Raw genomic sequence first — 14,126 nt, 5'->3', positions numbered from 1 at the left:
GTGGGTGTGGTTAACAATTTCAGCTCAACTAATTAAAGATGACTGAAAAAATTCTGGTTATTTCATCAAATTTGCATCATGTTAAGGATTAATATCAGCTTTAGGAGCAGCATTGGTATTGGCAAACATTGGAAAATCCCTGATCTTCCTGTCCCACAGGTTCCAGACGGAGTTGGGTTATGACATCCTGGAGATCCATGATGGCCCAAACCTCCTGTCTCCCCTGATTGGCTCCTTTAATGGCACCCAGGTTCCCCAGTTCCTGTTCAGCAGCAGCAACTTTCTGTACCTGCTGTTTATCACAGACAACAGCCGCTCAAACGTGGGCTTCAAGATATTATATGAAAGTAAGTTAGAAACTAAATGTGGTGATATCGTGAATAAAAAAGTGGATTTTATTCAGAAACTCATCTCATCTCAGCTGCGTATCAACCCTGGGAATGTTGCATATCTGATATAACGGCAGCTGTGCTGGATGTTAGCTGACCTTTCGCTCAGCATCAAAGTTTACATGGAGATTGAAACCAGCTTTGTAGAGAAATCCGCCTCCTCGTGTTGCTTCTCTACTCGAGTGACATATATTTCATCTGTTGTCTACCTCAGGTGTTACAGTGGACAGCTACTCATGTCTAGACCCCGGAATCCCCGTCAACGGGATCCGATATGGGCAGGATTTCTCAATTGGTTCCACTGTATCATTTGGATGTGATTCCGGGTACAGGCTCAGTCACGAGGAGCCACTAGTGTGTGAGAAGAACCACTGGTGGAGCCACCCTTTGCCCACGTGTGATGGTGAGTCAGAAAGAGATGGAAACTGTGGATTCAAGGTTACATTAATTCATTACAATTACAGTAGGGGCCAAAGTTTTGTTTTACTAAGTTATATTCTCTGGAAAACAGCAGTGGAAAAGAGGAGGGGGGGGAGGGGCAGATATTTAAATCCTGCAATCTGTACTCCTACCACTAGGTGTTGCTAAATGTCACACAGGGGACTGAACAAGGGCATTATTAGATTATTCAGATCCATTAAAATGCCTGTCCTCTCATGACTGCACAGGAACAGGCTTGAGATGGGATGTACACACACACACACACACACACACACGCACGTGCGAGTGCATATATACACACATGCAAACCTTGTATATGTGTCTTTGTCTGTATGTGCGTGCGTGCTTTTAGCCATGTGCTTCCTGTCTTCCTCTCTCCTGTGATAATGGTGAACACAGGAAGGTTTCAGGTCAGCTTGACGAGAGCCCATGTTGGCTGTCACCTCCTCTCTCCTCTCCCTCAAATCAAGTAGTTGAGCAGAATTGCTGAGGTGAGGAGGGTATCGCTCCCTCCCTCCCTCTCTCTCTCTCTCTTTCTCTCTCTCTTATATCATGAGCAAACAGGAAAGGAGGGAGGAAGGAGAAATGCGGCACTGCTGCATCAGATTTGTGAAGGCTTGCTTGGTTCAGCTTGTTAGTCACATTTGAATTGCGTAGTTCCAAGGCCTGGCAGTGGCTTCCTCTGAGGAGGCAGTTTGAGCATATAAATGTCAAACACACTGCCTGGAATTTGCAGGCTCAGTTTCATTACACTGTGTTTACACAATACGCACCCATAAAGATATAGGATCCATTTGCATCTGCTTTGTGTGGAGAGAAATGTCCTGCCAAGACCATATACAACTAGAACATGGGGCAACCAGCCCCATGTTGATAGAAAGTAGCTTATCCTGGATTCAATATTTAAATTTGAACACACACATAGCTTATGTAGCACCAGGTAGTTGCACTGAAATCAGGCTACTTTGGAAGCAGTACGGATGACCTGATTTTTAAGGTCTTAGTGGAAAGACTGGTGTTTTACAGGACATGACATGACACCAGCTTAGTTCAAAGGATTAACAGAAAGACGTTTTCAAGGGCTGAAAGAGACGGACATGCAGGAAGAGAGAAGCTTGAAGAAATCTCAACAGAACTTAATGTCACAGGTTGACCTGCAACAATGCTTTTAGCACTTTTACCAAACTATCTAGCATTGAAACTATTATTGTAGTGAGATAAGTGCACTTTTATGTAGCCAGAATTGGCTTAAATAAACAGTCAACCAAGTGAGGACAATGCATTCCAAGTAAAAGGGAGCGTTGTGATGCACATCTGCGTGCATCTGTTATGTCGTAGTGTGTTGAAAAGGCATTTGAATAGCCTGACAAGTCCTGTATTGAGTGCTATTATAGCAGAGACACACTGTCTCCGATAGCAGTAGTTTACACGGGTCATTAATACTCATCTTATCCTGACAAGCTGTGAAAGAGCTGCTTTTGTCTGCATCCCATTCAGCAGGAAACACTAAAACTAATACGGCATATAAAGAGCGCACTAGCCCATTATTATTTTATTATTAATTCATGAGCGCCACTCATAACTTTTAGAGCGGTTCGTATTTCCAGAAAACATTTCTTTACTTTTAATTCCACGCCACACTGGGTGTCTTTTTTTTTTAAATGCCGTTTTAAACGTCTGGATGATATGGAGAGAGGAGCAGAGTGAATAAACCAACCGAACATAAATTCTGCGGCTGTCAGATACCTCTAACCACAGGTTTAAGAGGACCTGCCTCAACTAGAACATGCCTCCCCCGGTGTGTGTGTGTTGTGAATGGGTACTAAAAAAGTGGTATTTGAGGTCCACAGGGGACATTATCTGTTTAAGCAATCAACATTCTGATGTTAAGCTTCTCTCTGTCTCGCTCCCACCCCTGCACGTCTCTCCCTCTCTCTCTCTGTCCCTCCTCACTGCTCCGTCTCTCCCAATCTGTCAGCTCTATGTGGTGGAGATGTTAGGGGTCCCTGGGGAACCATCCTTAGTCCTGGCTATCCAGACAGCTACCCTTCATCTCTCAACTGTACCTGGACTGTTGAAGTCAGCCACGGGAAAGGCAAGACACACACACACACACATGTTCACACTGCTTAATGGAGAGCGACATGTGAGACGCTAACAAGTAGCTGACACTATTTTAGCACTCTAACAGAAAAGCTTCACATCAGAGTCCCAATGGTTTCCAGAGTTCACAGCATTTATATGTGTAAATGGTGTGTTTTTAGTGGAAACAGTACCTTTGCAGCAGCCTTTGACTTGTGTTTTAACTGGTGTGTGTGTGTGTGTGTGTGTGTGTGTGTGTGTGTGTGTGTGTGTGTGTGTGTGTGTGTGTGTGTGTGTGTGTGTGTGTGTGAGCAGGAGTCCAATTTCAGTTCAATTCCTTTCACCTGGAGGACCAACATGACTATCTCTTAGTTACTGAGAATGGGAGTTTCCTGCAACCACTGGGCCGCCTCACAGGCAACGAGTTGCCTGGCAACATCAACGCGGGTCTCTATGGCAACTTCAAAGCCCAGCTCAGATTCATCTCTGATTTTTCGATTTCATACGACGGCTTCAACATAACTTTTTCTGGTAAATTTATCCGCTTTAGTACTTCTATGTTTTTATTCTCCAAGAAGGTTGTTTTTGCCTGTACAAGCGGTGAATTGTTCACGTAGACTTTAACAGGCAAAGAGTGCATCATAGAATCAGAGCAGGCTTTGTTTTTATCTGTAGCTAAGAGAAAGAACACGTTTCCAATTTTAACAGTAATTTCAATGTATTTAAATTGCAATAGAGCAGCTTAAACCTAAAGCTGTGTGAGCGGGGATTTTCGTGTTTTAGGGTGCTTCCTGTTCCTTTCACACTCAGTCGACAGCACCAGACCACAGTCTCAAAGCTCTGGCAGCTCAGTACCAGTGTAACCTCGTGTCGCTGGAGATTTTGACAAGAGCTGTTACAGGGAAGAAACTTCCACCAGTAACTTGGACTGGAAAGTTTAAGCTCCCTTACAGGGATGCTTTAAAGTTTTTAAGGTTTCCCAAAATGCTGAATAAGAATGAGGATCCTCACCCTGAAGGATACCCATAAAAACTCATCACGTGCACACGCTCCACTCCACCCTAAAAGGCTGCATTAATTCTGCCAGCCTCAGCGGTGATTGTACCAATGTAAACAGGTCCGGCCCATTGTTGTGCTCTGGAACCCTCAACCTCATTCAAAATGAATCAAAGGGTCAAGGGCCCCGACCAAGGCCACGCCTGGCCCCTCGTAAATCTTCCTCTGCCCCTACAGCGCTCCTGCATTGATTCCAAATAAAGGAGCACTTGACTCTGAGTCTGCACAGGATGTTTTACTGCTGCTGCAGATTCATAAACTGATAGTTTGAATGTAGTGCACGCAAGGCGTCACCTGAGATGTGATTTGCCAATGTCATCATGCCCAACAGGCTGTCACCCTGCAGCACACTTTGATATACACGTCGTAAGGCTCAGCCGGCTGACAGTAAATCTCCGGCTGCATCATGCTAAACACCAGCACCGGCATGCAGATGACAGCATTGCACACCTGAGCCACAAGGGGCATTATTTTCTGGCTCAAATTCAACACAGATAAATAGAATACTGCATATACAGAAGATTTTGTGATGGGTTACTGATAATTTATTGATTTAGTTATAAGTAGAGGAGCTGTTTCACACGTCTCAGGAGAGTAACACACACCAACACTTCACTCAGATAACAAAGAGCAGATATGAGTGCAGTTGTCGTCGTAGTTTTGATCTGTATTCATGTCACCGTCGCTTAACGGGCTTTATTTTTCTTCTGCAGAGTATACTCTGGAGCCATGTGAGGACCCCGGGATGCCCCGGTTCGGCCGCAGAAACGGATACAGCTTCGGCATCGGGGACACTTTGACATTTTCCTGCAACTTGGGATATCGTCTAGAGGGGGCGCCAGAGCTGATCTGTCTGGGAGGAGGGCGGCGGATGTGGAGCGCTCCTTTACCAAGATGCGTTGGTACGTTCATCTTTGTGCTTGTTTAAGGGGGAAAAGTAGGAACAATCAACATCGCTTTCTATCAAATGAATGAATTCAGGTGAATACTGACAATGTTTGCTGGATTTCCTGCACTGAATACTGTCTATGTTGAGCCATGTGTTCGTTTTGGATGAAACACACAAGCTAGTAGTTCAGGTGCTGCTGTGGAAATTTAAAAAGGAAGCACATACGCACAAAAACACACACATGTCGCAAATAATCCCAACTGACTCTGAAAATATGTGCTTAAAAGCAACACGATGTATAGGTGTGTTTCTGCTCTTTATTTGACAAAAACCTCAGATTTAAGATGTGACACCAGAAAAAGCCTCCCTGGATACCGTCGTAGGGAAATGCAGATTGCAGGACATACATATAGACTCCTACACCGCTCACATGTGTGTTCTTTGTGAGCAAGAAAAATGTAAAATTGGATTTGACCGAGATGCAATAACTACACATTTTTGCATCCTTTCAAATGTTTTTTTTCCCTTTTCTGCAGCACAGTGAAACACACACCCACTCAGACATTAGCATGCAGGCCTGGGAAGACAGCAGATAAACTGTTCAGGACTGAACGTCCAAATATGTGCAAGAAAGTCGTTCTTTCACAGCAATCTTCCTTGTATGGGTGAAATATTTAGCTCTTTGTGTCACACACTGCCACATAATGTGGCAAAGACAACAGGATGGTGTTTTTAGAACCTTTAGTGTATTAAGAAATGGGTTTTAAATTGTGGGGGGGTTATTTCTCTCTTACTCACATGTTTTAAATATGTTTTAAAATACCAAATGTTCTCAACATGTTTCCATTATTTTTTTCTGGAGGGTTAAAAAAAAAAGAACCTGCAGGAAAGAAACCTCAAACTAAGCATAAGGTTGATTCAAGTATGGGGAGGGAAACAGCAGCACTGTAGCCCTGAGATGGCGAGAAGACTGTATGGTAAAGATGGAGGGGCGGAGAGGTAATTTTCTAAATGGAAACTCTAGTGGGGTGATTTATTCACAATATGACAGCTGTAATACTACTATTACACCAGTACAGACACAGAAGGAGAAAGAAGGAGATATTTAAAGGGCATATAGGAGGTGTGGTCACTGAAGGAGTGTGAGCAGAGCAGAGAGCAGCTATCATGAGAGAAATTTGTGGTTTCAATATTCCTTCAGATTTGTTTCAGCCTCACACAATGTTTTTGTGCTCATTTATTTATGAGGAAAAGATCTCTATCTGTATTCTAAAGTTCTTTCAAACTGTGGCCAAAAATGAAATGAATTCATGTAATAATTTCTTTTCTGTTCCACCAGCGGAGTGTGGCTCCTCAGTTATGAATAATGAGGGGATCCTCCTCTCCCCAAACTACCCAATGAACTACGACAACAACCACGAGTGCATTTACAGCATTCAGGTACCAACTAAAGACACCCCAGATCCTGAAAGGGCTTTAAAATGTATTTCTACATATTCTAAGGTCATCTTGTGAGCTTTTTTTGAGACATATATTCTTATACTTACCCTAGGTGCAAGCTGGGAAAGGCATTAATATCTCTGCCAGAACCTTTCATCTCGCTCAAGGCGATATACTCAAGGTTAGCACACACACACACACACACACATTCCTGTGACCTAACACAAAGACAGGGACACAACATCCGCTGTGGCGGATGCTGAAATGAGGCAATCCGCCTCTGTTTGATTTCAGATTTGTGTTCATATTTTGCACATTTTGTCAGATTAAGAGTGTGTGTGTGTGTGTGTGTGTGCGTGTGTGTGTTTGTTGATTGGGAAGAAGGACACCAGTCTAGATTTAACCGGGTCATTTAAGTCCCGACACCGCCGCCTCATTACCTGTAAATTCATCAGTTGCTGAACTGCTGACATCTGATTGTGAGCACGTTTGAGCAACTGTTGTCACCCTGAAGCCACTCTGAGCTCTGAGTGGATCATCACCTGTGTCTGCCAGGGCTCCACCTGTGGCCGCCACCGATCTGTGGTTGTTTTAAGGCAGCAATTTGCCGTCATATTTACTTTTTTTAATGAGTAAACTGCTGTTGTTTCAGATTTATGACGGTAAAGACAACACGGCGCACGTTCTCGGAGCGTTCACGGGATCCTCCATGTTGGGACTGACCCTGATCTCCACTTCCAACCATCTCTGGCTGGAATTTTACAGCGACCCGGAAAACACCGGGGAAGGGTTTAAACTGGTCTATTCGAGTAAGCTGCCACCCTGTGAAACACTTTTCTGCACGTCCTTGTGATAAACTTCATCAGCGCTGTCAAACGCTGGGCTTTAATGATGAACAGAAGCTTATTCCCAAATTCATCACAATGGCGTATTTTGTTGTGCACGTCAACCATGCTGGCAGCAAAGCTAACACTGGACGGTCAAACCGGATCCCAGGACGATGGCGAGCGCATTCAGCTATTCAAATATTCAAAGATTAGCTTTGCTAATCGCCATCTTTAAGGCTTTAGACATGCACCAACAGCAGTTTGCCAAGAGATAACTCAAATCCAGGCTCACCTCTTCTCCCAGGTAATACCGTATATCAAATCCTGGTTGAAGTCTCAAACGGATAAGCTATTTATACATCTCTGTTCATATCCTGCTCCACCAAATACACCTGCATATGAATAAACAGAATATTTTGAACATTACTATGGAACTAAGCCGAGGCTGACTATTTAAAAAACAAATACATTGGATAAGGTGTAAACATCCCCCTGTATCGCTTGCGATATTGGATAAAATGCCTTATGTGTTTTTTATGTTATTAAATGAAGATAAGAGCTCAACATGATGCACGATCTGAGCAAAACTCATAAACAGAGCACCAGATATTAAGAGAATGTTTCTCTGCATATAAACAAAGCTAATTCTCTTTTCTGCAGTAATATGTTGGTTTTTTTTTCCTTTTTCCTTTGCCTGCTTTTCTTCTGTTTAGGCTTTGAGTTGTCTCACTGTGAGGACCCCGGCGTGCCTCAGTTTGGCCTGAAGGTTAATGACCAAGGCCATTTCGCCGGGAGCAGCATCACATACAGATGCGAACCTGGATACACTCTGCACGGGGCGTCGACGCTGAAGTGCATGACAGGCGAAAGGAGAGCCTGGGATAACCCTCTCCCATCTTGCATCGGTACGTGCTTCACTATATGAGGCTGTTTGCACTTTTCTGATGGGCTGCAGATGCACAAAATGACAGACAGACGCGCTTGTGGGTTGAGGGGTGACTAAAGCTCATAAATCCAGCCAGGGAAGGTTCGGTTTTGCTCTTGCTTTCACTGGAACGGCTGCATTTTGCTGCTGTTTTCACCCAAATCCATCAAAGGTATTTGGTATAAATCTAACGCGGCGCTTTTGCAGTCTCGACACAACACATTCAGCAAGTAGATATCAACATAATTAGACCCTTCATCTCTTCCGGGTGTGTTTTTCACTTCCAAAAAGAAGCTGGAATATCTAATTTAGGCGGAACTCTGCTGGTGCCCATACATCTTTTAAGTAGCGGGAGTCATTACAGAGCCGAGGCCGGGTATACAAACACGGCGTGTCTGGCCTCAGTGTGCAGCAGAGATTCGCTCAATAATATGAAAAGAAACCAAATGGGAGGCAAAATTTCCTAGGAGGAGCTCATCTGGTCACAGGCACAAGTTCCAGATGGTAAAAGCCCTCCCCGCCTGGTGTCAATTGATCCAATCAGTCTATTGTGTTGCCACGGTGACGGCTGCAGGGATGAACACAGGGCATTTTGTCTACTGTCCACTAAGAACTGTGCTCGCAGTGTTGTTGGGGACGTCTCTAGCCTCGCTCTCCTCCATAATCGCAGGCCATGCAATGAAACTGTAGGTGAAACGTCCTCGTTTCATTGGACACCTCGGGCTTTGTTTTGATCTCCGGTGAGCTGCTTTGGGATTTACGTAGATAATGGATCCTGCACAAACCTCTGCTAGAGTTTGATTTAATCTGTTATTCAACCATGCAGGGCCACTCATCCTTTTATGCTGTGACTGTTTCGCTATCACAGCGACTCCAGCTTAACCGGAGAGATTGCTTTTACCTCGGAAGGTCGTCGTTAATGGCAGATTCTGAAAACACTTATTTGCATGTTTGTGCAAAAAGGAGCGTGTGCACCCTTTGTTGCTGCTGTTTCAATCACATGCCCATAAGAATACACTGGAACGACGCCTGTCATGGTTATGGGACCGATAAAAGTCGTTATTTCATAGCAGCGGCTCTGAGCTCAGTGAAACCTTAGTATTACAGTACTCATATTACTGTAACACAAGGAGGATACTTCATCATTTTCTGATTTGGAATTCAGCTTCAGTCTCATCATCAATAATTAAAGGTTCATAAAGCTGCTGGCTGATATTCTTTGACTTTATATTTTAGCAGTGACATAGCATGACCCCAGCTAACCTCCAGCCTTAATATTATATCGGCTCTTATTATTACAGTTTCTCCCCCTTTGCTTCCACACTTTCTTCTCTCTCTGTACTGTTTTCCCTCTAGTTTCTCCCCAACTCTTAATATTGCTCCCATTACTTTAGATAATGTATTCCAGTGATGAAGGACGGGCAGCCCGAGGGCGGAGAGACATGGTGAAGCAGGGGAAGCAATGAGGGGATAAAGATTGTGAAAATATATACACTAACTGAGAGGGAAATTATCTTCAGCTCCATAAAGTAGGGTGGGGGGGTCAGGGATGGATGCAGTGTCAGCGTGTTTTTCAGTTCTGTCATCATAAGCAAATATTTTATCATGTTTTTTATTATTATTATTATTATTATTATTATTATTATTATTATTATTAGTGGTAGCAGTAGCAGTATTAAATCCCTGCATGTTACCTAATGATTTCAGTAATCTGAGCACTCTTATAAACTGGTCTTTATACTTTACTAGTCATCCACGCAGGACTCGTTTGGATCTTTGACAATGTTGAATTTTTGGTTTCATTTTTTGTGCCTGTAGCGGAGTGCGGTGGTCGCTTTAAGGGTGAATCTTCAGGCAGGATCCTTTCTCCTGGCTACCCGTTTCCCTACGACAATAACCTGCGCTGCACCTGGACCATTGAAGTGGACTCGGGAAACATCGTGAGGTAATGTCAACCAGCACGACACTGGAAACCGGTGTCGCCTTTGTAACGCCACGGTAAACCCGTGACCATAGAATTCATTTTCCCCGCCCCTCCTGTCCAATCATGCAGCCTTCAGTTCTTGTCCTTTGACACGGAGGCCAGTCACGATATGCTCAAAGTCTGGGACGGACCGCCAGAGAACGAGATGTCCCTGGCTGAGCTCAGCGGGTCTCTGCTACCCGAGGGGATCCACTCCACCCTGAACACCGTCACCGTCCAGTTTGAGACTGATTTCTACATCAGCAAGTCTGGCTTCGCCATCCAGTTCTCTAGTACGTGTCTTCCAGATCTCTGGATCTCTTATTCCTCTATTTGGTCTTAATCAGAGTAAAAGCATCAATATCAACATTTCCCATAATAGAGCGTATAAGCTATTCTCTGAGTTATGACTTTAATAGCCACAGATATCCAGCGGGGCAGAGATAATTCTAATCACCCCCTCCCTCGTCTCCTTCTCTCTTTTTCCAGGCTCGGTGGCCACAGCCTGCAGGGACCCTGGGGTCCCGATGAATGGCAGTCGTAGCGGTGATGGCCGTGAGCCGGGGGATTCGGTGTCCTTTCAGTGTGACCCTGGATACGAGCTCCAAGGGGACGACAAAATCACGTGTATACAAGTGGATAACAGATACTACTGGCAGCCCAGCCCTCCTGTCTGCATAGGTGAGGAATCCACATATTTATGTGGACATATTACAGATGTACTGCACACAAAAGGACTTTATGGCCCTCACTCAAGGACACCTCCTTGATAGACTTTTAAGAATGATGTGTGGAAAAAACATTGAGTCATCACAAGTGATCCATTTCACGGCTTCGTACTTCCTCATTCTGATGCGCGTGGGCCCAAAATTTATGGCATTTTAAAACATTCTCCAGATAACTGAATATTTTTACTCCCTTTGTAGCACCATGTGGAGGAAATTTGACCGGCTCCAGTGGATTTATCCTGTCTCCCAACTACCCGCATCCCTACCCTCATTCCAAGGACTGTGACTGGCTCATTGCTGTTAACTCTGACTACGTCCTGTCCCTGGCCTTCATCGGGTAACCTGCCTCACATCTCACACCTCTTGGGGTTTTTTTTAGCTGCCATAGATAGTTTTTTTCTTTTTCAGTTCTGCGGCTTCAAAATTGATCGTGCATTCGTAGCTTTTACGCTTTGAGAATTTTTTTTTTTTAAAGCGCTCAGGTTTGACGCCAGTTTTGAGATCGATCCACTTGTGTTGAATTTAAATGACATCCTCAACACTTGTTTTCAGTCTTGACTCAAATTCCCTTTTTTCCTTGTACCCAATTCCCTTTTTTCAAATCTAACTCTAGCTTCAACATTGAGCCAAACTATGACTTCCTCTACATCTATGACGGTCCAGACAGCAACAGCCCCCTCATCGGGAGCTTCCAGGACAGCAAGCTTCCCGAGCGCATCGAGAGCAGTTCAAACACTCTTCACTTAGCATTCCGCAGCGATGGCTCAGTCTCTTACACCGGCTTTCACCTGGAATATAAAGGTAAGCTATTACTCTGTGCCTATAGCGTAACTTTGGCCTTTATGAATGCTCTTTAAATCACTGATGAAAGGGTAATAAAGGGAGAACAGTTTCACATTTGTTTGAAGATATTTACAGCTGGGAGAATTCACAGCACAGCTGTATTTTACCATTACAAAAGTAAACATAAATTGTTGAATTAGCATCGGGACCTTTACAAACTTAGTAGCCTGGAATACCTGGAATGAAAAATCAAAATATTTTTAATACACATGCGTCAAATAAAAGGAATGAGCATTGTCACTGCAGAGACCCTGCAGGATTTGTGTTGAAATATTCTATCGGAAGGTGACTTTGATGCACGTCGGCTTTGGTATGAAACAAGAATCGGGCTCTTTGTCAACTTTTAACTTGGCATCTGCATGGTCAACAGGAAGAGCGCAGGAAGGTTAAGTTAGCCGCTAATCTTTAGCCAAGGATGCAAATCAGGAATGCAAAACAAAACTCAAAGGGCGAGAGATTATGTTCTGTTCGACTTGCATCTTTAACAAAAGCTGCCGAATTAAATTAAACCCTAAAAGCACAAAAGACAGCCACCTTCATGGAATTATGGATCACGTTCCTATTCATCTGACATATAATCCACATGTTTTAGCATCTCTTTCTTTCAATCACTGGTGACTTTGTGTGTGTCCAGCCAAGCTGAGGGAATCGTGCTTCGATCCTGGTGTAGTTCTGAATGGAACCAGGCTCGGGTCTGATTACAAGCTCGGTTCTACCGTTACCTTCTACTGTGAGGCTGGATATGTTCTACAGGTAAGGATGGATGGATGGATGGATGGGTGGGTGGGTGGATGGATGGGTGGGTGGGTGGATGGATGGGTGGGTGGGTGGATGGATGGATAGATGGATGGGTGGGTGGATGGATGGGTGGGTGGGTGGGTGGGGTGGATGCATGGATGGATGGATGAAACAATTTCATTTTCCTTTTCAGGGCTATTCCACTCTCACCTGCACCATGGGGGATGATGGCAGACCTGGGTGGAACAGGGCCCTGCCCAGTTGCCAAGGTCAGATAAAAACAAAAACAATTAAACCCCCCCCTTCCCGAAAATGGAAAAGTGTGCAGATAATCACCAGAGCACGAGGTGTGGTTAATCTAATGTTTGATTCATCTCTGCAGCTCCTTGTGGAAGTCGTTCAACAGGATCAGAAGGGACCGTTTTATCTCCCTATTTCCCGAGAAACTATACCTCTGGACAGATGTGCGTCTATTCTATATCTGTGCCCAGAGAGTTCGGTAGGTTTGAAAACACACACACACACACATATACACACACTCTGATTTATTGGGTATTATGTCTCTGAAAAGCTGTTTCTTACACCCTTGACTCATCTAGTCATGTTTTGAATATTATTGCTTTAATTACAGGTGAATAATTTTAATAATTCCATGTGTGTATGTTATTAATATTATTAAACACTTTCTTCCTGCTGCCATCATTTGTCACCAGCAGTCCAAGGATATAGCTATCTATAAATTTCTGTATTCTTAAAAAGGCGTAGTATATACTTTAGTATTCCACGAGTGAAAGACTCGTTTGTCATACAATTTATTCAGCTCACAGTGTTTCTAATTAGTCTGATCTTAAATGAGGTTACGTACCCCAAAGCAACATCTTCCTTCGACTTAAACAGCACATCTTAAAGAAGTGAAGGTTGTAAAGGCTTTAATTGAGGAATCTTCTGGGGTCTGGAGACGTTAGAACAAATATAAGCCACCTTTTCTTTCTTCTTTGGTATTTTGTATTAGGGAGACCTAATGTGGTCACAGCTGACTGAAGGCAGTTAATAGTTTGAACACTATATGTGTCACTGTCAGCTTTACACTGCACATATGTGACACACATTACACAAACTTTATGACCGTGGATCAGTTTTGCTCAGCGTAAATGTCAGCTCTTCATTATTCTAATGGAATTCAGTGCTTATATTACACTTACTTCCTCAATACTATATTGCAATAGTATTATATTTAATTCATCAGGTTTTAACACAGCCCTGGCGGCTTTAAAATGCAGAACTTAACTTATTAATATTGGTATTAGCCAGGCGTGCACAGTAAACACATTTCACCATAAGTTATGCTCATCTTCAGTGTGGAACATTTGAATAATTTTCATGTTATCAGCACAAAAATGCCCAAAGGGCTCCACAATGATGACTTGGAGGATAGAAAGAGTTTAAACTGACTGCAGGCGTGTCTGGACTCCAACTGGACCGACGTTCCCAGAGATTTAATGCGTTCGACCCAACTGAGCACATTGTGTTCCTCGCTGGATCCATCCAGGTGAAACACTTGTGTATCAGCACGGGGCCAGAAAGCCGGTACTGACACTCACGCCTGCTAATGAGCTTTCCTTGGTCCTCGCACTGGTGGCCTTGCTTTAATTGACCAGCAGGTATGTTCCACAGTGCCCAGAGGTTAATATTTTAGCTTGTTGATTCTCAGGGACCTTCACCCAGGGCTTACCATTAACTGGGCTTAGTAATTGACTCAAGGGCTGTTCAGCTGTGTACTTAACCCAAAGCAGCCTGTTAGAAGC

At 43.8% G+C, this 14,126-nt stretch overlaps 1 protein-coding gene across 9 annotated transcripts in view; it reads left to right on the top strand.

Moving 5' to 3' along the window:
• csmd3b (CUB and Sushi multiple domains 3b) overlaps positions 1 to 14,126 on the top strand; it is a 210,047-nt gene that overhangs the window by 154,922 nt on the left and 40,999 nt on the right. For all 9 annotated transcript variants that reach the window (XM_029845206.1, XM_029845212.1, XM_029845210.1 and 6 more), the window contains 17 exons: positions 160 to 347; positions 604 to 792; positions 2,809 to 2,925; positions 3,228 to 3,443; positions 4,682 to 4,870; positions 6,197 to 6,297; positions 6,410 to 6,478; positions 6,950 to 7,106; positions 7,838 to 8,029; positions 9,868 to 9,994; positions 10,103 to 10,305; positions 10,502 to 10,693; positions 10,939 to 11,077; positions 11,354 to 11,541; positions 12,218 to 12,336; positions 12,515 to 12,590; positions 12,704 to 12,820. In XM_029845206.1, the coding sequence (XP_029701066.1) occupies positions 160 to 347; positions 604 to 792; positions 2,809 to 2,925; positions 3,228 to 3,443; positions 4,682 to 4,870; positions 6,197 to 6,297; positions 6,410 to 6,478; positions 6,950 to 7,106; positions 7,838 to 8,029; positions 9,868 to 9,994; positions 10,103 to 10,305; positions 10,502 to 10,693; positions 10,939 to 11,077; positions 11,354 to 11,541; positions 12,218 to 12,336; positions 12,515 to 12,590; positions 12,704 to 12,820 (2,579 nt within the window). The remainder of the gene's footprint in view (positions 1 to 159; positions 348 to 603; positions 793 to 2,808; positions 2,926 to 3,227; positions 3,444 to 4,681; positions 4,871 to 6,196; positions 6,298 to 6,409; positions 6,479 to 6,949; positions 7,107 to 7,837; positions 8,030 to 9,867; positions 9,995 to 10,102; positions 10,306 to 10,501; positions 10,694 to 10,938; positions 11,078 to 11,353; positions 11,542 to 12,217; positions 12,337 to 12,514; positions 12,591 to 12,703; positions 12,821 to 14,126) is intronic.

This window comes from Takifugu rubripes, chromosome 12, assembly GCF_901000725.2.
Source record: "Takifugu rubripes chromosome 12, fTakRub1.2, whole genome shotgun sequence".
In the NCBI taxonomy this organism is placed as follows: domain Eukaryota; kingdom Metazoa; phylum Chordata; class Actinopteri; order Tetraodontiformes; family Tetraodontidae; genus Takifugu; species Takifugu rubripes.
This window is presented reverse-complemented; position numbering and strand designations above follow the sequence as displayed.